Source organism: Rhinopithecus roxellana, chromosome 22, assembly GCF_007565055.1.
Source record: "Rhinopithecus roxellana isolate Shanxi Qingling chromosome 22, ASM756505v1, whole genome shotgun sequence".
Taxonomy (NCBI): Eukaryota; Metazoa; Chordata; class Mammalia; order Primates; family Cercopithecidae; genus Rhinopithecus; species Rhinopithecus roxellana.
The window spans coordinates 9,179,258-9,205,804 of record NC_044570.1 but is presented as its reverse complement, the minus strand read 5'-3'; the positions used below and the strand labels follow the sequence as shown (position 1 = coordinate 9,205,804).

Here is a 26,547-nt window from a genome sequence, read left to right as displayed (position 1 = left end):
TTGATGTAAACAGCTTTTCCCAAGTTCACAGATTAAGACTTCTACTGTCATGAGACTCTTATCTTTTAACATTTTTTATTGCATATGCCTCTATGAACAATGGAAGTGGAAAAGGGGTCTGATATGTGCACTTATGGGGTATACTTTCACTTGTGAAGGGGTTTGCAGTCAGCCTTGTATGTATGGATAACATACTTTGATAGATAAAATATGAAGGTCTAATGTAAGTGAAAAGCTTGAATACATTGCCTCAAAATCAGTCAGAAACAGAACATTGGTTTACTCATCTTAACCCACATCATGGGTTAAAGAGAACATTGCCAGGAAGCCTTCACTCTTCTAGAAGGGCGTCATTAGTTAAGTCCTTTTTCCATGGTTTAGAGTAAAAAAAAAAAAAAGGAATGTATCCCTAGTAATAGGATCTACAGCAGATTCTACTGTAAAGACTATAGATACACAACAGACTAAATTCTCTTGTGAGAGTTATGGTAGAATTGGTTGAACAGAGAAGTATCTGTGCAGCTGCTGGCACTTGTGGCCTATAGAGAAATACATCAAATGAAGATTACAGAGGTTCAGTGGTAGGGGACTGATGAAGAGTTTGCTTAGTTAATAAGTAAACTCTATCCAGTGCATTCTTTGATCTATTTAATTTTAGGGGTTTGGTTTATGAGGACCCTGGGTAAAGAGCATACTCCAAACTCTTGGTATTATCCTCCGAATAGTCATAATAATAGTCTCCCTAGTGTTCTGTATTCTCTCAAAGGCTTTACATGCTTTCCTGCAGCCATCTCTAGAACGTCAAATGGTCATTTCTCAAGTGGAATGACAAGAGCTGAAAGAAATGTGCAACCCTGAGGAAAGCGTAACCTATGAATGACGTGCTGAGACCAGTAACCCAAAATGATGGTAACTCAGAGTAGGGCTAAGGTCCTACATTTTGGTCACACCCTCACCTAAATGGGAACCTGACCAAATGAGGAATTTTTAAAAACAAAGTCATGGAAAGCTATTGTTTTCGACTGAGCTTATGTGCTAGAATTCAACAGACCAAACAAAAATAAAATGGAATAACTCATGCTAAGAGTTTAAGGAAACACATAGAGTCTACAATAAACCACAAACCAGGTTTTGTTTTTCTCCTGCAAATCTCTATAACAAGCATTTTTAATAGCACAGATATATCCACCTCTGAAGCTCCCATTAAATCTTTTAACCAAGTTCATTTCCTCTCACCTGGAGACCATCAGACTTCAGAAGATCATGCAACAAGGGTTTCAGCCAGTTCCAGATCAAGACACCACCCTTGGCTATCAGGGAACTACCCTGCCTCCACTAGACAGAGCAGGGCAAGAGTTCTATGATGCTCAGTAGGTAGGGACTACACCCCAAGCCAGCATGAAGCATTTACAATAAAAGAGACCATTGGTCTCTCCACCTCCTGTAATGATTTATGGGGGTCACATCTCTCAGGAAGAAATGAGGCAGAAGAATAGGGTTTGGAGGCAGGAAACATCAAAGCAATTCACACTGACTTCCTAGAACTAAATCAAATGGAAACACTTTTACTATGACAGGAAATATCCTCTCCCATTTACATATGGCATACAATGAGTAAATGACTTTGTACTTTTATTTCATCATTTTCATTTACATAGGGTGTACACCAAGTAAGCAATGGAAAATGCTAGAGGATATTTAAACCACAGAAAATTTTGTAATGGGGTTCTTGAGCCCCTATGACTGTGCCCACTCTCACCCTGTGAACTGTATTTTTGTTTTACATAAATATCTGCTTTTGTTGCTTGATTCTTTCCTTGCTTTCTGTGTTTTCCCCAATTTTTTGCTCTAAATGCCAAGAACCGGGACACCCTCCATCAGTAACCCTTAGATCCAGGCCACCACCTGACTTTGGCCTGACAGGTGTTTTGCCACCTTTGGCACTATCAGGTGCTGCCAAGGCCCCACAGCTGGGCCTCCTACCAGCAGAGGAGGTAGACCTCTGTCATTGGGACCCTGCTGCTTGATGAAGCAGGTAAAAGTGCCCTACAGGGGGTCAAAGTGATGGTGGCTGGCAGGGTTGGGGTTGGGCCTAGGCCCTGCCCTGGCCCTGGTGGATCCCTGGAGCTCAGCGAAGTGGTTAGCAGGTGAGCCAGAGGCTGACAGCATGATAGTACTCTAGAAGCAGACCCTGAGCAATAACAGGCTTGGAAGAGTTCTGCACTGGTGGTGGCTGCTACTGTTGATGTAAAGTGGTAGTGCGATTGGAGGATTGGGACTGTCCTAGCCTGAGCTGGAACCATAGGACTATGGTTCTAATTGAGATCCATGCTGGATGAGAAGGAACAGAAATCATTCAGGCTGTCATGCACCACCTTCTCTGTTTATGGAAGCCACCACCACCACTACTGTGAGTCTGGAAACACAGAGACATGTCTGTGGTCAAGGAGTGTTTGAGGCAGATATGAAGAAGATGCTCAGGGAGTGTGGAGGTCACTCTACTTCACAAAAAGTGGTGAATGACACTGGTCAATGTCTCTTTTTTCTGATATAAGTATAGCTATTCCTGCTTGCTTTTGGTTTTTGTTCACATGATACATCATTTTCTCATTTAAACTTTCAGTCTGGCTGTGTCAAACTTCTGGGCTCAAGTGATCCTCCTCCCTTGGTATCCCAAAGTGTTGAGATCAGAAGTATGAGCCACCATGCCTGAACTTTCCTTGATTTTTGAAGTTTCTAAAGTCTTTATGTTGACAAGTGTGCCTCAGGAGTAACAGTCACTACTTGAATTTTTGAATTTATTCTCTTGCTAGAGAATTTTCCCTGAAGACGTGTTTATTATGTTGGTTGGGTAGGGTCCTTTGGCTTTGTGTTGGGTACACACCCTTTGCATGGTTTCTTTGGCTGTAAATTGCATTATTTTAATCTGTGGTTTGTTTGATGTGTTAGGTGAAGTTATTAGTTAAGGCTACGATGATATTTTTCTGGGCACTGGAATGCCAGATAAACTATATTCAGGTTTTAGTAGTCTCAGTGTTTTGCTAATCTCTATCCTTGTGCCCCAGGAGGCTGTATGCTGGCACCAATTCTTGGGCCTCTGGGTGGCTTCCTTGGATGCCAGAAGCAGAGGACAGGGCAAGTGAACGGGTTATTGAGCCCTAGGGTGGCTGTCAGGGTATTGTTAATAGTTGTAGCGTGGTTAGATGCTCTTCTGGGCCCTAAACACCGTGCACTTGTGTTGGCAGTGGTGGCAATGGGTTGTGTGGCCCAGTAGGTGGCATTTCCAGGTAGGAGCCTGCTGAGGTGGTAATAGAAGTGTGTTTAGGCCCAGCCTCCCAACCTCAGACCCCTAGGAGGAGTACTTTGGTGACCCAGCTGGTGGACTGGGTGCAATACCCAGGACCCTGGACAATTCCCTCTGTCTGAGAGGAGTCAGCAAAGCTCGGTGGAGCTGGAGTGATTGGGTTTTTGCTCAGGTGCTCCAACGCAGAGTACATGTACTAGCCATGATGGGAAGGGTGAAGCAGACCTCTGGCATAATACTTGTGTAGGAGGCGGCCACCTCCTCATTGAGGTACTGCCACAGGGAATGTGGGACAGCCTCAGAGGCCACAGCCTTGCCCAGCAGGGGAGGGGCTCACATGTTCAAACCCTCCAGTCCCAGCGTGGCTTATTACTCAGACCAATCTGTCACAGCTGACCTCACTGACCCATCAGAGTCAGACTTAGCAATTTGAGCCTATCCTACATCAGCCCCAAGCCACAGAAGTTGCTTCCCAGCCCCAGGCCTCTGTAGCCATGAAAGGTAGTCATGAAGGGAAGGCGTAGGGCAGGTCTTAATGCTTGTGTGGGATGCAGCCACCTCCCCACTGAGGTCCTGCCACAGGGAATGTGGGGCAGGACCCCACATGTGGGGCAGTTCTGAGTCTCAGTACTCTCACCGGTAGCCCACAGCACACTCGCTTTCTAGTCTTGGTTGTGGGAGAAAACGCCCTCCTTATGATCCAGCGCCAAAAGCAACAACCTGAGTTTCCCTAATGTGTAGGTCCAGCACAGTAAAATGCACAGTCTGTTAAAATTACTGATAAAAAATGGCATCTTTATCTGTAGCTGTAGCTGGTTAGGTTTCAGAAAGGGTGGAAAATTCAGGGTTAGCTCCCTTCCAGGCACAGTTTCTTTTCACAGTCTTCTTGCCACTCCCCAAATTATATTCAGGGTTTGAAAGGGTCAAGGTGCTCTCTGGTAGCCTGAATTGTATAATTTCTCAGTGGTAAAATGAACCACAAAAAGGCCCTAGCGGCCAGGCATGGTGGCTCACGCTTGTAATCCCAGCACTTTAGGCAGCCACTGGCAGGCGCATCACCTGAGGTCAGGAGTTCCAGACCCGCCTGGCCAACATGGTGAAACCCTGTCTCTAAAAAGAAAAAACTGGCCAGGCATGGTGGCTCATGCCTGTAATCCCAGCCCTTTGAGAGGCCAAGGCAGGTGAATCACAAAGTCAGGAGATCTAGACCATCCTCACTAACATGATGAAATCCTGTCTCTACCAAAAAAAAAATATATATATATATATATAAAATAAATATATATATACATATATACACATATATATAACACACATATATACACACACACACATATACATATACATACATATACACACACAAAAAATTAACTGGCCGTGGTAGTGGGCGCCTGTAGTCCCAGCTACTCGGGAGGCCGAGGCAGGAGAATGGCCTGAACCTGGGAGGCGGAGGTTGCAGTGAGCCGAGCATTCCAGCCTAGGGTACGAGAGCGAGACTTTGTCTCAAAAAACAAAACAAAACAAACAACAAACAAAACAATCAACAAAAAAATACATGGTTCTAGCTCACCCTGTCTCCATATTGGGCAGTCACTCCCAGGTATCAGCCAGTTCCAGCCAAGCAGGCTGCCTCTTTCCTTCCCTTCCTAGTTTCTGTTTTTCCTATTGCTTTTCTGTTAAATTCATGTATACTATCTTAGAGAATGTACTTAAAGTATGATTATCTACACATGATTTTTGTTCTTTTAAGTGGATATGTATGCTTGTAATGACTGTAGTCAGTCACCTGTGCATATTTGCACCTCACAACCCTCTTGCCTGGAACATTTTCTCTTGCCCTTGGTGACTTTCAGGTTTCACTCCTACTTCACTGTCTCGCTTGTCTTGTTCTTTGTCTTATTCATTGCTGAAACTCCAAATATTGCGCCTGTTAGAATTTTAAATTATAGAAATTTCTGAAGAAAACTTCACAGCAGTAAATTTGGAAACATTTCTACATTCCAACAGAAGTATGTTTTATATAAAACGTCTATAGAATTTAAAAATTTTGAACATGGAAAAGAAATAAGGTATGACTTTAAAAAGTGAGTTTTTTTATACTAATGAAAACTTTACCAAAAGCAAATTATAATTATTACATTTAAGAAATTATATAGAGACGTTATAAATAAGATTTGACTTAAGAAACGATTAATTAACTAAAAAATAAGTTTGAGAATCATAGACTTTATACCTTTTGCAAAAATAAATCTGAAATGATTTATTAATGTAAAATTAAAATGCAAAATTATAGTTACATAGAGGTCTATATTACTTATTTATTTATTTAACAATATTTGTTATTTATTTCACAAACAGGACGGGCTCATCCAGGCTCATTGGCTTAGTTCAGTGTATTCTGGGGACACGACATATGTGGAAATTATGTCATTCCAAAGGAGATATGCTCTGTTGGCCAGCAGTAGCCTGCATGGCTAGAGGCCTAGTCAGAAGTCACAGGAGCCCTCAGCAGGTGCGGCATGGGTGCTGGGGACTACAGTGGGTCACTAATTATGATAATTGTTAATAATTAAAGAGACTGAATATTGAATAAAAAAAGAAAGAAGTACTATTTTGTAACTCTTTTGTAAATTTAAAACTATTTTAAAATAAAAGGTTAATTTAGAAATAATACATTTGTAGTATTTACAAGTATCAAGCTCAGAGAGAAAAATTGAAATTATGAAAGCATAGTAAGAGAATGAAAGGTAGAAAATATGATATACATTAACAGTAGTTGTATTTAATAGAAAAAGAAAATAGAAGTATAGAGAGGTTGCATTTGAAAGGATAATTTCTCAGAATTTGGCAGAATGAATAAAGAACACTTTTCTCAGATTTAGGAAAAAAGCTTTTCACAATTCCCTTATTATATTGAAATTGCAGTCAGCAAAGAGAAGTGGGATAACTCAAACTGGGTTAAAAACTCAGTTTATCCACAAACCAAAACCATTATACTTCCAGCAGATTTCTCAATATTAATCACTTAAGAGTAGAAGATGGCCGGGCGCGGTGGCTCAAGCCTGTAATCCCAGCACTTTGGGAGGCCGAGACGGGCGGATCACGAGGTCAGGAGATCGAGACCATCCTGGCTAACACGGCGAAACCCCGTCTCTACCAAAAAATACAAAAAACCAGCCGGGCGAGGTGGCGGCGCCTGTAGTCCCAGCTACTCGGAGGCTGAGGCAGGAGAATGGCATAAACCCGGGAGGCGGAGCTTGCAGTGAGCTGAGAACCGGCCACTGCACTCCAGCCCGGGCGACAGAGCAAGACTCCGTCTCAAAAAAAAAAAAAAAAAAAAAAAAAAAAAAAAAAAAAGAGTAGAAGATATTCAAATATTTTCAAAGAGTTGAGCGAAAATAAGGAATGAGCATATTTCCATACATTGCTAAGCTTTCACTCTAAATTGAGACTTTGGAAAAAAAAGATATTTCATACCCTGAAAAAATTTAACACTAATCAAAATTTACTGAGAAAACTAGTAAAATACTTAATAAAGGAGTAAGTTAAGCCCAGAAACTTTTGAAATGCAAGGGAAAGGGTAAGAAGACAAAATTATTGTATATACAAATCTAAATAAATTTTGTTATGTAAAAACATAATAATATAAATTAACTCAAATGTTTCAAAAGCTTAAATGTAGGAATTAAAACTATTTTAAAAAATTTTAGAATAAAACATCAGGTAAAATCCTCATGACATGAATTTGTCAATATTGTCTTGAATATGACACCAAAAAGAGAGGCATCAAACAAAAATGAATAGCTAAATTCAACTTTATCAAAATTGATATTGCAACAAAGAACACTATCAAGAGAGTGAAAAGATAATCCATGAATGAAAGAAAACATTTAGATATTTTATGTGTGGTAACAAATTAATACCCACCATATATAAAGAACTCTTACAATTAAACAACAATCTAATTTTTAAAAAAGGGCAAAAAACTTTAATAGACACTTTTTAAAGAAATATATATATAAATGCCCAATAAGCATATGAAAATGTGCTCAATTATCATTTGTCAAGAAAATGCAAGATCAAAGCCACAATCATCACATATTTGAATGACTATAATAAAAACTAAACAAAAATGGAAAATCACAAGTGTTGACCGGAATGTGGAATAATTGGATCACACACATTGCTGATGGGAATGTAAAAGGCTGCAGGAACCAACTTGTTCAATTTGAAGGTTTTTCAATAAGTTAAACATAAAATGACCACATGCTCCAACTCTTACACTTGTAGATAGTAAACCCCAAGTAATTAAAAGCAAGAACTCAAATACATTCTTGTACTCTGAGCAGCATTATTCAAGACAGAAGGTGAAAACAATTAAAATGTTCATCAACAGATAAATGGATAAACAACAAAATGTGGTCTATACATGCAATAAGATACAATTCAGCCTTTAAAAATTTAAATTCTGATACATATTTCAAAGTGTATCAACCTTGAAAAAATTTTGCTAAGAGAAGTAACCCAGACACAAAATATCATTTGAGTCTATGTAATAGTCAAATTCAGAGTGGCAGACAGAGTTTACCAGGGGATTGGACAGGGTTATGAGGAGCTACTGGTTTGTAGTTACAGAGTTTGAGATGATGAAAAAGTTCAAGAAAATGGATAGTGTTTGTACAATACCATGAATAAACAATACCACTGAATTTAACAGTTGTAAGTGGTTAAAATGGTAAAAAGTTATGTTACATATAATTTACCATAACAAAAAATTACCAAAATCAGCTGGGCATGGTGGCTTACACCTGTAATCCCAACACTTTGGGAGGCCGAGACGGGCAGATCACTTGAGGTCAGGAGTTCAAGACCAGCCTGGTCAAAATGGTAAAACCTGTCTCTACTAAAAATATAAAAATTAGCCAGGTATGGTGACACATGCCTGTAATCCCAGCTTCCTGGGAGGCCAAGGCAGGAGAACCCCTTGAACCTGGCAGGCAGAGGTTGCAGTGAGTCAAGACTGTGATATTGCACTCCAGCCTGGGCAACAAAAATGAGACTCAAAACAAAACAAACAAACAAAAAAAAAAAAAAAACACAAAAACCAATAAAAAACTTCTTCTCACAAAGAAAAGTATACTAATAATTATAATGAAGTTGAAAACTTTAAGTGTACAAAATATTAAGTAAAAATAACATAAAAAGGAAGAGAAGGTATTGAAGTTAGAACATCCTAAGTCTCTCATAATTTGGTTATGATGTACAGATATTTATTTGTTTTACACTTTGCCAAGTTTTGTGTTGTTACTAAACTTTTTTTTGTTATTATACTTTAAGTTCTAGGGTACACGTGCACAATGTGCATGTTTGATACATACGTATACATGTGCCATGTTGGTTTACTGCACCCACTCACTGGACATTTACATTAGGTATTTCTCCTAATGCTGTCCCTCTCCCATCCCTCTACCTCATGACAGGCCCCAGCGTGTGATGTTCCCCACCATGTGTCCAAATGTTCTCACTGTACAATTCCTACTAAAGAGTGAGAACATGCGGTGTTTGGTTTTCTGTGTTTGTGATAGTTTGCTGAGAATGATGGTTTCCAGCTTCATCCATGTCCCTGCAAAGGACATGAACTCATCATTTTTTAGAGCTGCATAGTATTCCATGGTATATATGTGCCATTTTTTTTTATTATTATACTTTAAATTCTAGGGTACATGTACACAACGTGCAGGTTTGTTACATATGTATACTTGTGCCATGTTGGTGTGCTGCACCCATCAACTCGTCAGCACCCATCAACTCATCATTAACATCAGGTATAACTCCCAATGCCATCCCTTCCTCCTCCCCCTCCCCATAATAGGCCCCGGTGTGTGATGTTCCCCTTCCCAAGTCCAAGTGATCTCATTGTTCAGTTCCCACCTATGAGTGAGAACATGCGGTGTTTGGTTTCCTGTTCTTGTGATATTTTGCTGAGAATAATGGTTTCCAGCTGCACCCATGTCCCTACAAAGGACACAAACTCATCCTTTTTTATGGCTGCATAGTATTCCATGGTGTATATGTGCCCCATTTTCTTAATCCAGTCTGTCACTGATGGACATTTGGGTTGATTCCAAGTCTTGGCTATTGTGAATAGTGCAGCAATGAACATACATGTGCATGTGTCTTTATAGTAGCATGATTTATAATCCTTTGGTTATATACCCAGTAATGGGATGGCTAGGTCATATGGTACTTCTAGCTCTAGATCCTTGAGGAATCACCATACTGTTTTCTGTAATAGTTGAACTAGTTTACAATCCCACCAACAGTGTAAAAGTGTTCCTATTTCTCCACATCCTCTCCAACACCTGTTGTTTCCTGACTTTTGAATGATTGCCATTCTAACTGGTGTGAGATGGTATCTCATTGTGGTTTTGATTTGCATTTCTCTGATGACCAGTGATGACGAGCATTTTTTCATGTGTCTGTTGGCTGTATGAATGTCTTCTTTTGAGAAATGTCTGTTCATATCCTTTCCCCACTTTTTGATGGGGTTGTTTGTTTTTTTTTTTTTTTTTTTTTTTTTTGAGGCGGAGTCTTGCTCTGTCGCCCAGGCTGGAGTGCAGTGGCTGGATCTCAGCTCACTGCAAGCTCCGCCTCCCGGGTTCACGCCATTCTCCTGCCTCAGCCTCCCAAGTAGCTGGGACTACAGGCGCTCGCCACCTCGCCCGGCTAGTTTTTGTATTTTTAGTAGAGACGGGGTTTCACCGTGTTAGCCAGGATGGTCTCGATCTCCTGACCTCGTGATCCGCCCGTCTCGGCCTCCCAAAGTGCTGGGATTACAGGCTTGAGCCACCGCGCCCGGCCTGTTTTTTTTTTTTCTTGTATATTTGTTTGAGTTCTTTGTAGATTCTGGATATTAGCCCTTTGTCAGATGAGTAGATTGCAAAAATTTTCTCCCATTCTGTAGGTTGCCTGTTCACTCTGATGGTAGTTTTTTTTGCTGTGCAGAAGCTCTTTAGTTTAATGAGATCCCATTTGTCAATTTTGGCTTTTGCTGCCGTTGCTTTTGGTGTTTTAGACATGAAATCCTTGCCCATGCCTATGTCCTGAATGGTACTACCTAGGTTTTCTTCTAGGGTTTTTATGGTATTAGGTCTAACATTTAAGTCTCTAATCCATCTTGAATTACTTTTCATATAATGAGTAATGAAAGATTCCAGTTTCAGCTTTCTACTTATGGCTAGCCAATTTTCCCAGCACCATTTATTAAATAGGGAATCCTTTCCCCATTTCTTGTTTTTCTCAGGTTTGTCAAAGATCAGATGGCTGTAGATGTGTGGTATTATTTCTGAGGACTTTGTTCTGTTCCATTGGTCTATATCTCTGTTTTGGTACCAGTACTGTGCTGTTTTAGTGACCATAACCTTCTAGTATGCCTTGAAGTCAGGTAGGGTGATGCCTCCAGCTTTGTTCTTTTGACTTAAAATTGTCTTGGCAATGCGGGCTCTTTTTTGGTTCCATATGAACTTTAAAACAGTTTTTTCCAATTCTGTGAAGAAACTCATTGGTAGCTTGATGGGGATGGCATTGAAGTTATAAATTACCTTGGGCAGTATGCCCATTTTCACGATATTAATTCTTCCTATCCATGAGCATGGTATGTTCTTCCATTTGTTTGTGTCCCCTTTTATTTCATTGATCAGTGGTTTGTAGTTCTCCTTGAAGACATCATTTACATCCCTTGTAAGTTGGATTCCTAGGTATTTTATTCTCTTTGAAGCAATTGTGAATGGAAGTTCATTCATGATTTGGCTTTCTGTCTGTTACTGGTGTATAAGAAGGCTTGTGATTTTTGCACATTAATTTTGTATCCTGAGACTTTGCTGAAGTTGCTTATCAGCTTAAGGAGATTTTGGGCTGAGATGATGGGGTTTTCTAAATATACAATCATGTCATCGGCAAACAGGGACAATTTGACTTATTCTGTTCCTAACTGAATACCCTTTATTTCTGTCTCTTGCCTGATTGCCCTAGCCAGAACTTCCAACACTATGTTGAATAGGAGTGGTGAGAGAGGGCATCCCTGTCTTGTGCCAGTTTTCAAAGGGAATTTTTCCAAGTTTTTGCCCATTCAGTATGATATTGGCTGTAGGTCTGTCATAAATAGCTCTTACTATTTTGCGATATGTTCCCTCAATACCGAATTTATTGAGTTTTTAGCAAGGAGGGCTGTTGAATTTTGTCAAAGGCCTTTTCTGCATCTATTGAGATAATCATGTAGTTTTTGTCTTTTGTTCCGTTTATATGCTGGAATATGTTTATTGATTTGCATATGTTGAACCAAATTTGCATCCCAGGGATGAAGCCCACTTGATTGTGGTGGATAAGCTTTTTGATGTGCTGCTGGATTCGGTTTGCCAGTATTTTATTGAGGATTTTTGCATTGATGTTCATCAGGGATATTGGTCTAAAATTTTCTTTTTTTGTTGTGTCTCTGGCCAGGCTTTGGTATCAGGATGATCTTGGCCTCATAAAATGAGTTAGGGAGGATTCCCTCTTTTCCTATTGATTGGAATAGTTTCAGAAGGAATGGTACCAGCTCCTCCTTGTACCTCTGATAGAATTCAGCTGTGAATCCATCTGGTCCTGGACTTTTTTTCATTGGTAGGCTATTAATTATTGACTCAATTTCAGAGCCTGTTGTTGGTCTATTCAGGGATTCAACTGCTTCCTAGTTTAGTCTTGGGAGAGTGTAAATTTCCAGGAAATTATCCATTTCTTCTAGATTTTCTAGTTTATTTGCATAGAGGTGTTTATAGTATTCTCTGATGGTAGTTTGTATTTCTGTGGGGCCAGTGGTGATATCCCCTTTATCATTTTTTATTGCATCTATTTGATTCTTCTCTCTTTTCTTCTTTATTAGTCTTGCTAGAGGTCTGTCAATTTTGTTGATCTTTCAAAAAACCAGCTCCTGGATTCATTAATTTTTTGGAGAGTTTTTTGTGTCTCTACCTCCTTGAGTTCTGCTCTGATCTTAGTTATTTCTTGCCTTCTGCTAGCTTTTGAATGTGTTTGCTCTTGCTTCTCTAGTTCTTTTAATTGTGATGTTAGGGTGTCAATTTTAGATCTTTCCAGCTTTCTCTTGTGGGCATTTAGTGCTATAAATTTCCCTCTACACACTGCTTTAAATGTGTCCCAGAGATTCTAGTATGTTGTATCTTTGTTTTCATTGGTTTCAAAGAACATCTTTTATTTCTGCCTTCATTTCGTTATGTACCCAGTAGTCATTCAGGAGCAGGTTATTCAGTTTATGTAGTTGAGCGGTTTTGATTGAGTTTCTCAGTCCTGAGTTCTAGTTTGATTGCACTGTGGTCTGAGAGACAGTTTGTTATAATTTCTGTTCTTGTACATTTGCTAAGAAGTGCTTTACTTCCAATTATGTGGTTAATTTTGGAATAAGTGTGATGTGGTGCTGAGAAGAATGTATATTCTGTTGATTTGGTGTGGAGAGTTATGTAGATGTCTATTAGGTCCACTTGGTGCAGAGTTGAGTTCAATTCCTGGATATCCTTGTTGATTTTCTGTCTCATTGATCTGTCTAATGTTGACAGTGGGGTGCTGAAGACTCCCATTATATTGTATCGGAGTCTAAGTCTCTTTGTAAGTCTCCAAGGACTTGCTTTATGAATCTGGGTGCTCCTGTATTGGGTGCATATATATTTAGGATAGTTAGCTCTTCCTGTGGAATTGATCACTTTACCATTACGTAATGACCTTCTTTGTCTCTTTTGATCTTTGATGGTTTAGTCTGTTTTATCAGAGACTAGGATTGCAACCCCTGCTTTTTTTTATTCTCCATTTGCTTGGTAGATCTTCCTCCATCCCTTTATTTTGAGCCTATGTGTGTCTCTGCATGTGAGATGGGTCTCCTGAATACAGCAAACTGATGGGTCTTGACTCTTCATCCAATTTGCCAGTCTGTATCTTTTAAGTGGACCATTTAGCCCATTTACATTTAAGGTTAATATTGTTATGTGTCAATTTGATCCTGTCATTATGATGTTAGCTGGTTATTCTGCCCATTGGTTGATGCAGTTTCTTCCTAGCATCGATGGTCTTTACATTTTGGCATGTTTTTGCAGTGGCTGGTACTGATTGTTCCTTTCCATGTTTTGTGCTTCCTTCAAGGTCTCTTGTAGGGCGGGCCTGGTGGTGACAAAATCTTAAGCATTTGCTTGTTTGTAAAGGATTTTATTTCTCCTTCAGTTATGAAACTTGGTTTAGCTGGATACGAAATTGTGGGTTGAAAATTCTTTTCTTTAAGAATGTTGAATATTGGCCCCCACTCTCTTCTGGCTTGTAGAGTTTCTGCCGAGAGATCTGCTGTTAGTCTCAGTGGCTTCCCTTTGTGGGTAACCTGACCTTTCTCTCTGGCTGCCCTTAAGATTTTTTCCTTCATTTCAACTTTGGTGAATCTGACAATTATGTCTTGGAGTTGCTCTTCTCGAGGAGTATCTTTGTGGTGTTCTCTGTATTTCCTGAATTTGAATGTTGGCCTGCCTTACTAGGTTGGGGAAATTCTCCTGGATGATATCCTGCAGAGTGTTTTCCAACTTGGTTCCATTTTCCCCCTCACTTTCAGGCACCCCAGTCAGACGTACATTTGGTCTTTCACATAATCCCATACGTCTTGAAGGCTTTGTTCATTTCTCTTTCCTCTTTTTTCTTTAGACTTCTCTTCTCACTTCATTTCATTCATTTGATCCTCAATCACTGATACTCTTTCTTCCAGTTGATCGAGTCGATTACTGAAGCTTGTGCTTTTGTCACATATTTCTCATGTCATGGTTTTCATCTCTGTCAGTTCACTTATGGCCTTCTTTGCATTGATTATTCTAGTTATCCATTCTTCCATTCTTTTTTCAAGATTTTTAGTTTCTTTGCACTGGGTACATAAGCTCCTTTAGCTCTGAGATGTTTGATGGACTGAAGCCTTCTTCTCTCAACTCATCAATGTCATTCTCCGTCCAGCTTTAATCCATTGCTGGTGATGAGCTGCATTCCTCTGGAGGGGGAGATGTGCTCTTATTTTTTGAATTTCCAGCTTTTCTGCTCTGCTCTTTCCCCATCTTTGTGGTTTTATCTACCTTTGGTCTTTGATGACAGTGACATACTGATGGGGTTTTGGTGTGGCTGTCCTTTCTGTTTGTTAGTTTTCCTTCTAACCATCAGGACCCTCAGCTGTAGGTCTGTTGGAGATTGCTTGAGATCCACTCCAGACCCTGTTTGCCTGGGTATCAGCAGCAGAGGCTGCAGAAGATAGAATATTGCTGAACAGCGAGTGTTCCTGTCTGATTCTTGCTCTGGAAGCTTCGTCTCAGGGATGTACCCCGCCATGTGAGGTGTACGGTGTCAGTCTGCACCTAGTGGGGGATGTCTCCCAGTTAGGCTACTCGGGGTCAGGGACACACTTGAGCAGGCAGTCTGTCTGTTCTCAGATCTCAACCTCCATGTTGGGAGATCCACTGCTCTCTTTAAAGCTGTCGGACAGGGTCATTTGCATCTGAAGAGGTTTCTTCTGCTTTTTGTTTAGCTATGCCCTGTCCCCAGAGGTGGAGTCTACAGAGACAGGTAGGCCTCCTTGAGTTGCTGTGGGCTCCACCCAATTCGAGCTTCCCAGTGGCTTTGTTTACCTACTTAAGCCTCAGCAATGGCAGGTGCCCCTCCACTAGCCTTGCTGCTGCCTTGCAGTTAGATTACAGACTGCTGTGCTAACAATGAGGGAGGCTCTGTGGGCGTGGGACCCTCCTGGCCAGGTGTGGGATATAATTTCCTGGTGTGCCCTTTGCTAAGACTCTTGGTAAAGCGCAGTATTAGGATGGAGTTACCCAATTTTCCAGGTGTTGTGTGTCTCAGTTCTCCTGGCTAGGAAAAGGGATTCCCTTCCCCCTTGCACTTCCCAGGTGACGCGATGCCTCACCCTGCTTCAGCTCTCACTGGTCAGGCTGCACCACCTGACAAGCACTGACTGTCTGGCACTCCCCAGTGAGATGAACCCGGTACCTCAGTTGAAAATGCAGAAATCACCCTTCTTCTGTGTTGCTCGCGCTGGGAGCTGAAGACTGGAGCTGCTTGCCAGCCTACTCTGTGCCATATTTTCTTAATCCAGTCTATCATTGATGGACATTTGGGTTGGTTCCAAGTCTTTGCTATTGTGAATAGTGCCACAATAAACATATGTGTGCATGTGTCTTTATAGTAGCATGATTTATAATCCTTTGGGTATATACCCAGTAATGGGATCACTGGGTCAAATGATATTTCTAGTTCTAGATCCTTGAGGAATCCCCACACTCTCTTCCACACTGATTGAACTAGTTTACACTCCCAAAAACACCGTAAAAGTGTTCATGTTTCTCCACATCCTCTACAGCACCCGTTGTTTCCTGACTTTTTAATGATCGCCATTCTAACTGGTGTGGGACGGTATCTCTTTGTGGTTTTGATTTGCATTTCTCTGATGACCAGTCAATGATGAGCATATTTTCATGTGTCTGTTGGCTGTATAAGAGTCTTCTTTTGAAAAGTGTCTGTTCATATCCTTTGCCCACTTTTTGATGTGGTTGTTTGATTTTTTGCTGGTAAATTTGTTTAAGTTTTTTGTAGATTCTGGATATTAACCCTTTGTCAGAAGAGTAGATTGCAAAAATTTTCTCCCATTCTGTAGGTTGCCTGTTCACTCTGATTGTAGTTTCTTTTCTATGCAGAAGCTCTTTAGTTTAATTAGATCTCATTTGTCTATTTTGGCTCTTGTTACCATTGCTTTTGGTGTTTCAGTCATGAAGTCCTTGCCCATGCCTGTGTCCTGAATGGTACTGCCTAGGTCTTCTTCTAGAGTTTTTGTGGTTTTAGGTCTAACATTTAAGTTTTGAATCTGTCTTGGATTAATTTTGTATAAGATTAAGGAAAGGATCCAGTTTCAGCTTTCTCGTATGTCTAGCCAGTTTTCCTGGCACCATTATTATGTAGGGAATCCTTTCCCCTTTGCTTACTTGTGTCAGGTTTGTCAAAGATCAGATGGTTGTAGATGTCTGGTGTTATTTCTGAGGTCTCTGTTCTGTTCCATTGGTCTATATCTTGGTTTTGGTACCAGTACTGTGCTGTTTTAGTGACCATAACCTTGTAGTATGCCTTGAAGTCAGGTAGGGTGATGCCTCCAGCTTTGTTCTTTTTGCTTAGGATTGTCTTGGCAATGTGGCTCCTTTTTGGCTTCATGTGAACTTTAAGGTCGTTTTCTCCAATTCTGTGAAGAAAGTCATCGGTAGCTTGATGGGGATGGCATTGAATCTATAAATTACCTTGGACAATATGGCCATTTTCATGATATTCATTCTTCCTATCCATGAGCAGGGAATGTTCTTCCATTTGTTTGTGTCCTTTTTTATTTCGTTGATCAGTGGTTTGTAGTTCTCCTTGAACAGGTCCTTCATATCCCTTGTAAGTTGGATTCCTAGGTATTTTATTCTCTTTGTAGCAATTGTCAATGGGAGTTCACTCATGATTTGGCTCTCTGTTTGTCTTTTATTGGTGCATAGGAATGCTTGTGATTTGTGCACATTGATTTTGCATCCTGAGACTTTGCTGAAGCTGCTTATCAATTTAGGAAATCTGAGGCTGAGACGATGGGATTTTCTAAATATACAATCATGTCATCTGCAAACAGGAAAAATTTGACTTCTTCTTTTCCTAACTGAATACCTGTTATTTCTTTCTCTTGCCAATTGCCCTGGCCAGAACTTCCAACACTATGTTGAATAGAAGTGGTGAGAGGGCATCCCTGTCTTGTGTTACTTTTCAAAGGGAATGCTTCTAGGTTTGATCATTCAGTATGATGTTGGCTGTGGGTTTGTCATAAATAGCTCTTATTATTTTGAGATATGTTCCATCAATATCTAGTTTATTGAGATAAGCATAAATAGCTGTTGAATTTTGTTAAAGGCCTTTTCTGCATCTATTGAGATAATCATGTGGTTTTTGTTTTTGGTTCTGTTTATGTGATGGATTATGTTTATTGATTTGTTATGTTGAACTAGCCTTGTATCCTAGGGATGAAGCAAACTTGATCTTGGTGGATAAGCTTTTTGATGTGCTGCTGGATTCGGTTTGCCAGTATTTTATTGAGGATTTTTGCATTGATGTTCATCAGGGATATTGGTCTAAAATACTCTTTTTCTGTTGTATCTCTGCCAGGCTTTGGTATCAGGATGATCTTGGCCTCATAAAATGAGTTAGGGAGGATTCCCTCTTTTTCTATTGATTGGAATAGTTTCAGAAGGAATGGTACCAGCTCCTCCTTGTACCTCTGATAGAATTCAGCTGTGAATCCATCTGGTCCTGGACTTTTTTTGGTTGGTACGCTATTAATTATTGACTCAATTTCAGAGCCTGTTGTTGGTCTATTCAGGGATTCAACTGCTTCCTAGTTTAGTCTTGGGAGGGTGTATGTGTCCAGGAATTTATCCATTTCTTAAAGGTTTTCTAGTTTATTTGGGTAGAGCTGTTTATAGTATTCTCTGATGATGGTTTGTATTGCTGTGGGATCAGTGGTGATATCCTCTTTATCATTTTTTATTGCATCCATTTGATTCTTCCCTCTTGTCTTCTTCATTAGTCTTGCTAGCAAATATTTATTTTGTTGATCTTTTCAAAAAAATCAGCTCCTGGATTCATTCATTTTTTTTGAAGGTTTTTTTGTGTCTCTGTATCCTTGAGTTCTGCTCTGATCTTAGTTATTTCTTGCCTTCTGCTAGCTTTTGAATTCGTTTACTCTTGCTTCTCTAGTTCTTTTAATTGCGATGTTAGAGTGTTGATTTTAGATCTCTCCTGCTTTCCATTGAGGGCATTTAGTACTGTAAATTTCCCCCACACACTGCTTTAAATGTGTCCAAGAGATTCTAGTATGTTGTGTCTTTGTTCTCATTGGTTTTGAAGAACGTCTTTATTTCTGTCTTCATTTTGTTATTTACCCAGTAGTCATTCAGGAGCAGGTTGTTCAGTTTCCATGTCGTTGTGAGGTTTTGAGTGAGTTTCTTAATCCTGAGTTCTAATTTGATTGCACTGTGGTCTGAGAGACAGTTTCTTGTGATTTCTGTTCTTTTACATTTGCTGAGGAGTGCTTTACATCCAACCATGTGGTCAATTTTAGAATAAGTGCGATGTGGTGCTGAGAAGAATGTATATTCTGTTGATTTGGTGAGGAGAGTTCTGTAGATGGCTATTAGTTCTGCTTGGAGCAGAACTGAGTTCAAGTCCTGGAAAACCTTGTTAACCTTCTTCTTCTCTTCTCATTGATCTGTCTCATATTGACAGTGGGGTGTTAAAGTCTCTCATTATATTGTATGGGAGTCTAAGTCTCCTTGTAGGTCTCTACAGACTTGTCTTACGAATCTGGGTACTCCTGTTGCGTATATATATATTTAGGATAGTTAACTGTTCGTGTTGAATTGATCCCTTTACCGTTACGTAATGGCCTTCTTTGTCTCTTTTGATCTTTGTTGGTTTAAAGTTTTTTTTTTTTCAGAGACGGGGATTGCAACACCTGCTCTTTTTTTTTTCTTCTATTTGCTTGATAGGTCTTCCTCCGTCCCTTTATTTTGAGCCTATGTGTGTCTCTGCACGGAATTCAGGGTTTCCTGAATACTGCACACTGATGGATATTGACTCTTCATTCAATTTGCCAATCTGTGTCTTTTAATTGGGGCATTGAGCTCATTTCCATTTAAGGTTAATATTGTTATATGTGAATTTGATCCTGTCATTATGATGTTAGCTGCTTATTTTGCCCATTAGTTGATGAAGTTTCTTCCCAGCATCAATGGTCTTTACAATTTGGCATCTTTTTGCATTGGCTGGTACCATTTGTTCCTTTCCATGTTTAGTGCTTCCTTCAGGAGCTCTTGTAAGGCAGGCCTAGTGGTCACAAAATCTCTCAGCATTTGCTTGTCTGTAAACGATTTATTTCTCCTTCACTTATGAAGTTTGGTTTGTCTGGATATGAAATTCTGTGTTGAATATTATTTACTTTAAGAATGTTGGATATTAGCCTCCACTCTCTTCCGGCTTGTAGTTTCTGCTAAGAGCTCCACTGTTAGTCTCAGTGGCTTCCCTTTGTGGGAAACCCAACCTTTCTCTCTGGCTGCCCTTAACATTTTTTCATTCCTTTCAACCTTGATGAATCTAACAACTATGTGTCTTCGGGTTGCTCTTCTTGAGGAGTATCTTTGTGATGTTCTCTGTATTTCCTAAATTTGAATGTTGAGCTGCCTTGCTAGGTTGGGAAAGTTGTCCTGTATAATATCCTGAAGAGTGTTTTTTAACTTGGTTCCATTCTCCCCATCACTTTCAGGTGACCAATCAAACATAGATTTGGTCTTTTCACATAGTCCCATATTTCTTGGAGGCCTTGTTCATTTCTTTTTTTCTCTTTTTTCTCTAATCTTGTCTTCACACTTTATTTCATGAATTTGATCTTCAATCACTGATATCCTTTTTTCCACTTGATCAAATTGGCTATTGAAGCTTGTGCATGCATCATGAGGTTCTCATGCTGTGGTTTTCAGCTCCATCAGGTCATTTAAGGTCTTCTCTACACTGTTTACTCTAGTTAGCATGAATAGGTATTGTTTCTAAGCAATATTGAAGATTTCTCCTTTGTCAAAATTCATTGCACCATGTGTGAAGGTTTATTCCTTGTCTCTCTATTGTATTTTACTGGTCTATGTGTCTGTTCTTATATCAGTGAAATACTATTTGAATGCTTTGTAATAAAAATTGAAATGAAGAAGTGTGAGATGGTTAACTTTGTTCTTCTTGTGTAATATTGTTTTGCCTGAAGACTCATTGTACATTTTAGTATGGGTGTTTTTGTTGTTGTACTTGTTGTTGTTGTTTGAGACAGAGACTCACTTTGTCACCCAGGCTGGAGTGCAGTAGCTCAATCTCAGCTCACCACAACCTTTGCCTCCTGGGTTGAAGCAATTCTCCTGCCTCAGCCTCCCAAGTAGCTGTGAGTACAGGCACCTGCCACCAAGCCCTGCTAATTTTTGTATTTTTAGTAGAGATGGGGTTTCACCATGTTGGCCAGGCTGGTCTGGAACTCCTAACCTCAGATGATTTGCTCACCTGGACCTCCCAAAGTGCTGGAAATACAGGCTTGAGCCATGTCACCCAGCCAGACATCAACGTTTTGCAGTTTTAATAATATAATTGTTTTATACCATTCGTTACCTTTATCACCAAGTGTTTAATCTTTTTAGTGCTATTGTAAGATTTGTTTACTTAAGTTTTTTCAGTTTGTTGAATAATAGTCCACAAAATGCAACTGATTTTGCATTTTGTATAACGCAACTTTCTGACTTTAATAATTTCAAGGTGTGTGTGTGTGTGTGTAATTTTTAGACTTTCTACGTATAAGATCATCCTGTCTGCAAACACAGATTTTTTTTTTTTTTTTTTTTTTTTTTTTTTTTTTTTTTTTTTAGGACAGGCTTTTGCTCTGTTATCCAGTCTGGAGTACAGCAGTCTGATTATAGGTCACTGTAACCTTGAACTGCTGGACTTAAGCTATCCTCCCACCTCAGCCTCCCATATTGCTTGGACTGCAGGCATATACCATTACATCTGACTAATTTTCTTTTTAAAATAAAAATTTCTCTTTTCCTCCCTGACACTGCCGAGGTCGCACGCGTGAGGGCTCTCCGCCGCCGCAGACGCGGCCCCGATGCCTACGTGGCCTCCTACCTGCTGGCTGCCCTCGGGGGTAACTCCTCCCCCAGCGCCAAGGACATCAAGAAGATCTTGGACAGCGTGGGCATGGAGACGGACGACGACAGACTCAACAAGGTTATTAGTGAGCTGAATCGAAAAAACATTGAAGACTTCATTGCCCAGGGTATCGGCAAGCTTGCCAGTGTACCTGCCGGTGGGGCTGTGGCCGTCTCAGCTGCCCCAGGCTCTGCAGCGCCTGCTGCTGGTTCCGCACCTGCTGCAGCAGAGGAGAAGAAAGATGAGAAGAAGGAGGAGTCTGAAGAGTCAGACGATGACATGGGATTTGGCCTCTTTGATTAAATTCCTGCTCTCCTGCAAATAAAGCCTTTTTACACATAAAAAAAAAAAAATTAAAAAAAAATTTTTTCTGTAGAGATGAGGTTTCACTGTATTGCCCAGGTTGGTCTTAAACTCCTGGACTTAACTAATACTCCCTCCTCAGCTTCCAGTGTTTTGGAATTATAGGAGTAAGCCACCATTCTGGCCATATTTTACTTTTTTCTTTTCAATTTGGATGCTTTTAGTTCCTTTTTCCTGCTTGATTGCTCTGAATAGATCTTCCAGTACTGTGTCAGAGTGTTAGAACTTGGCATCCTTGTTCTCTTTCTGATCTTGGAGGAAAAGTATGTAGTTTTCCTGTATTGACTATAATAGCATTTGTGGGTTTTTGTATATGGTCTTTATTATGTGAGGAAAAATTTTCTGTTTCTAGTCTGTTGAGTGTTTTTATGATGAAAGAGTGTTATAGGTTGTCACATGCTTTTTCTTCACCAACTTCAATGGCCATGTGGTATTTTTGTCTTCATTCAAGTAGCGTGGTATATTCAGTTGGTTGATGTTTGTACACTGACATTCTTTCATTCCAGGAACAAGATCACTGGTAATTGTGTATAATACTTTTAACATGCTGTTAAAATATGCATTTTTTCATGTGAATCCTCTGGGTGTACAACATACATACCAAATTTTATACAATTTACTTAGAAATAATGCTTACCATTTCAATTAAAATATACAAACCTCACAATCCTATATGTTTTGTTGCCACATTCCTTTATTAGGTGCTCAGTTGTTACATTTTCAAACCAGGAAATCTTATTAACAACATTATAATAATTTTTTTCATTTTTTTCACATTTCAAAAATTTAAGAGGTAAGATCAGCTTAAGAGACAAAAGTAGCCTATTTTACTTATGCAGATTCTTTAATATGTAAGTTTGGTATTTCATTTAAGTTTTCAAAATATTAAGCCATTATTTTCCAAAATATTTTTCTAAACCAATCTCTCTTTTTGGGATATTAGATATTTTGAATGGATGATAGATATTTTTATATTATTCTTTTTATTATTATTATTATACTTTAAGTTCTAGGGTACATGTGCACAATGTGCAAGTGTGTTGCATATGTATATATGTGCCATGTTGGTGTGCTGCACCCATTAACTCATCGTTTACATTAGGTATATCTCTTAATGCTATCCCTCCCCCCCTCCCCACCCACGACAGGCCACAGTGTGTGCTGTTCCCCACCCTGTGTCCAAGTATTCTCATTATTCGATTCCCACCTGTGAGTGAGAACATGCAGTGCTTGGTTTTCTATCCTTGTGACAGTTTACTCAGAATGATGATTTCCAGCTTCATCCATGACCTTATAAAGGACATGAACTCATTCTTTTTTATGACTGCGTAGTATTCCATGGTGTATCCATGTCTATCACTGATGGACATTTGGGTTGGTTCCAAGTCTTTGCTATTGTGAATAGTGCCTCAGTAAACATATGTGTGCATGTGCCTTTATAGCAGCATGATTTATAATCCTTTGGGTAGGTACCCAGTAATGGGATGGCTGGGTCAAATGGTATTTCTGGTACTAGATCCTTGAGGAATTGCCACACTGTTTTCCACAATGGTTGAACTAGTTTACAATTCCACCAATGGTGTAAAAGTGTTCCTATTTCTCCATATCCTCTCCAGCATCTGTTGTTTCCTGACTTTTTAATGATCACCATTCTAACTGGCTTGAGATGGTATCTCATTGTGGTTTTGATTTGCATTTCTCTGATGACCAGTGATGATGAGCATTTTTTCATGTGTCTATTGGCTGCATAAATGTCTTCTTTTGAGAAGTGTCTGTTCATATCCTTTGCCTACTTTTTGATGGGGTTGTTTGATTTTTCCTTGTAAATTTGTTTAAGTTCTTTGTAGATTCTGGATATTAACCCTTTGTCAGATGGCTAGATTGAAAAAATTTTCTCCCATTCTGTAGGTTGCCTGTTCACTCTGATTGTAGTTTCTTTTGCTGTGCAGAAGCCCTTTAGTTTAATTAGATCCCATTTCTCAATTTTGGCTTTTGTTGCCATTGCTTTTGTTGTTTTAGACATGAAGCCCTTGCCCATACCTGTGTCCTGAATGGTATTGCCTAGGTTTTCTTCTAGGGTTTTTATGGTATTAGGTCTGATATTTAAGTCTTTAATCCAACTTGAATTAATTTTCATGTAAGGTGTAAGGAAGGAATCCAGTGCCAGCTTTCTACATATGGCTAGCCAGTTTTCCCAGAACCATTTATTAAACAGGAAATCCTTTCCACATTTCTTGTTTCTGTCAGGTTTGTCAAAGATCAGATGGTTGTAGATGTGTGGTATTATTTCTGAAGGTTCTGTTCTGTTCCATTGATCTATATCTCTCTTTTGGTAGCACTACCATGCTGTTTTGGTTATTGTAGCCTTATAGTATAGTTTGAAGTCAGGTACCATGATGCCCCCAGCTTTGTTCTTTTGGCTTAGGATCGTCTTGGCAATGCAGGCTCTGTTTTGTTTACTTTAAAGTAATTTTTCCCAATTCTGTGAAGAAAGTGATTGGTAGCTTAATGGGGATGGCATTGAATCTGTAAATTACCTTGAGCAGTATGGCCATTTTCATGACATTGATTCTTCCTATCAAAGATAGTCCTGGAGAAGAGCAACTCCAAGGCACATAATTGTCAGATTCACCAAAGTTGAAATGAAGGAAAAAATGTTAAGGGCAGTCAGAAAGAAAGGTCAGGTTACCCATGAAGGGATGCCCATCAGACTAAAAGTGGAGGTCTCCACAGAAACTCTACAAGCCAGAAGAGAGTGGGGGCCAGTACTCAATATTCTTTTAGTAAAGGATTTTCAATCCAGAATTTCATATCCAGCCAAACTTCAAATTTCATATGAAGCCAAGCTTCATAAGTGAAGGAGAAATAAAATCTTTTACAGACAAGCAAATTCTGAGAGATTTTGTCACCACCAGGCCTGCCTTACAAGAGCTCCTGAAGGAAGCACTAAACATGGAAAGGAACAAACGGTACCAGACACTGCAAAAACATGCCAAATTGTAAAGACCATTGATGCTAGGAAGAAACCACATCAACTAACAAGCAAAATTTCCAGCTAACATAATAATGACAGGATCAAATTCACACATAACAATATTAACCTTAAATGTAAATGGGCTAAATGTGCCAAATTAAAAGACACAGACTGGCAAACTGGATAAAGAGTCAAGACCCATCAGTGTGCTATATTCAGGAGACCCATCTCATGTGCAGAGACACACACAGGCTCAAAATAAAGGGATGGAGGAAGATCTACCAAGCAAATGGGAAACAAAAAAAAGCAGGGATTGCAATCCTAATGAGAAAACAGACTTTAAACCAACATAGATCTTCAAGAAGAGATAAAGAATGTCATTACATGATAGTAAAGGCATCAATTCAACAAGAAGAGCTAAGTACCCTAAATATATATGCACCCAATACAGGAGCACCCAGATTCATAAAGCAAGTCCTTAGAGACCTACAAAGAGACTTAGACTCCTACACAATAATAATGGGAGACTTTAATACCCCACTGTCAACATTAGACAGATATACCAGACAGAAAGTTAAAAAGGATATCCAGGAATTTAATTCAGCTCTACACCAAGCAGACCTAATAGACATCTACAGAACTCTCCACCCCAATTCAACAGAATATACATTCTTCTCAGCACCACATTGCACTTATTCCAAAAATTGACCACATAGTTGGAAGTAAAGCACTCCTCAGCAAATGTAAAAGAACAGAAATGATACTTTATATTATTATAAATGTTTCTCAGGGCCATTTTTTTTCTAATTTTTTGTTGTTCATATTGGACAATTCTTATTTTCAAATTTATTGACTTTTTATGTTGTTATCTCTTTATACTATTGAACTTCTTCCACCAAATATACTGGTTTTGTTTTTGTTTACTCTGAAATGTTCGAAATACTCTTGATTGTAATGAGTTGATTTTATTATATTTTCTGCATAATTTCTGTTGTGTATTTTTATATTGTATTTTGAACATTTAAAATATGCTTTGGGATTCTAGCCTTATTAAAATCTTCATGGGAATGCTCATTTCTCCTAATATGGTGTTACATATGTACAGCTCAGAATTTAATATGCAGGTAAATCCTCTTACCCTTTTAGCTCTTCCCTTCAGTCTGTGGTTCTCAGTATTTCCCTTTCTTGGGTTCTGGCAAACTAAGTGCCAATGTCATGTAATTGGTATAGGGTGGAAAGAGTCTGTAGATCTTCTGTCTTTAGATATTTTCAGCATATCTGAGGATGATAGAGCAACCACTTCACTAGTGGAACATGCCTAATAAGATGAGGGAAAATGTAACAGATCTCTGAGAGTTGTCACCTAATTGCCAGTAATTGCCAGAGTGAAGAGACTCAACATATATCCAATTCAGTGCCTGTTACTGCCAGTTTGGAGAAAGAAGCTGTAATTGAATTGCTGAGGCTCACCTGGTTTGCAATATAAGGTCAACAGATCTCTACTTTACTGGGACAAATACTGCTGATGAGGATGGAGAAGAGTTTTGCCCAACTGTTGCCACTTGCCTAATATAGATGGTGGGAAACACAGATATCTGCCCTGGAATCACTATTGCTGCTAATGCATAGTTCACAGAGAGGTAACCAACCTCTCTCCTGTAGTAACCATTAGAGTAGCTGATTGCAGTAGGGAGATTTTGCTTTTTAGGCTTTGGACTAGCATAGGGTAGGGAAACTTCCAAAAATTTCTTTTCTAACCTGTCCTTGTTTTTCCTTCTTTTACTCCTGTCCACTGGCTAAAAAGAACATTACGTGCAGCTCAGAATTTTCTATATAGGTTAAATCACTTACTCCTTTAGCTCTTCCCTCAGTCACTGGTTTCCAATGTTTCTTTTAGGAGTTTCCCTTGTCTGTGCCTACCCTTGGTTTTAGACTTCAGTTCTCCCCAGAGATTATATGAGACATATAGTACCTAAAGACAACACAAAACAAAACTTTTCAAGAACTCAAAAGACCCTTATTTTCTCCCCAACCTGTTCACTATTACCCTCCTTTTTGAATTTTCTAGCAGCTACATAATGTCCAG

At 39.4% G+C, this 26,547-nt stretch overlaps 1 protein-coding gene across 1 annotated transcript; it reads left to right on the top strand.

The window, feature by feature from the left end:
• Positions 1-2,064: 2,064 nt before the first annotated feature.
• LOC104657062 (60S acidic ribosomal protein P2) lies at positions 2,065-21,477 on the top strand. The gene is made up of 2 exons (XM_010356790.1): positions 2,065-2,147; positions 20,965-21,477. The coding sequence occupies exons 1-2, from the start codon at positions 2,065-2,067 to the stop codon at positions 21,425-21,427; spliced, it is 546 nt and encodes a 181-aa protein (XP_010355092.1). The 3' UTR covers positions 21,428-21,477.
• The last annotated feature ends 5,070 nt before the right edge of the window (positions 21,478-26,547 follow it).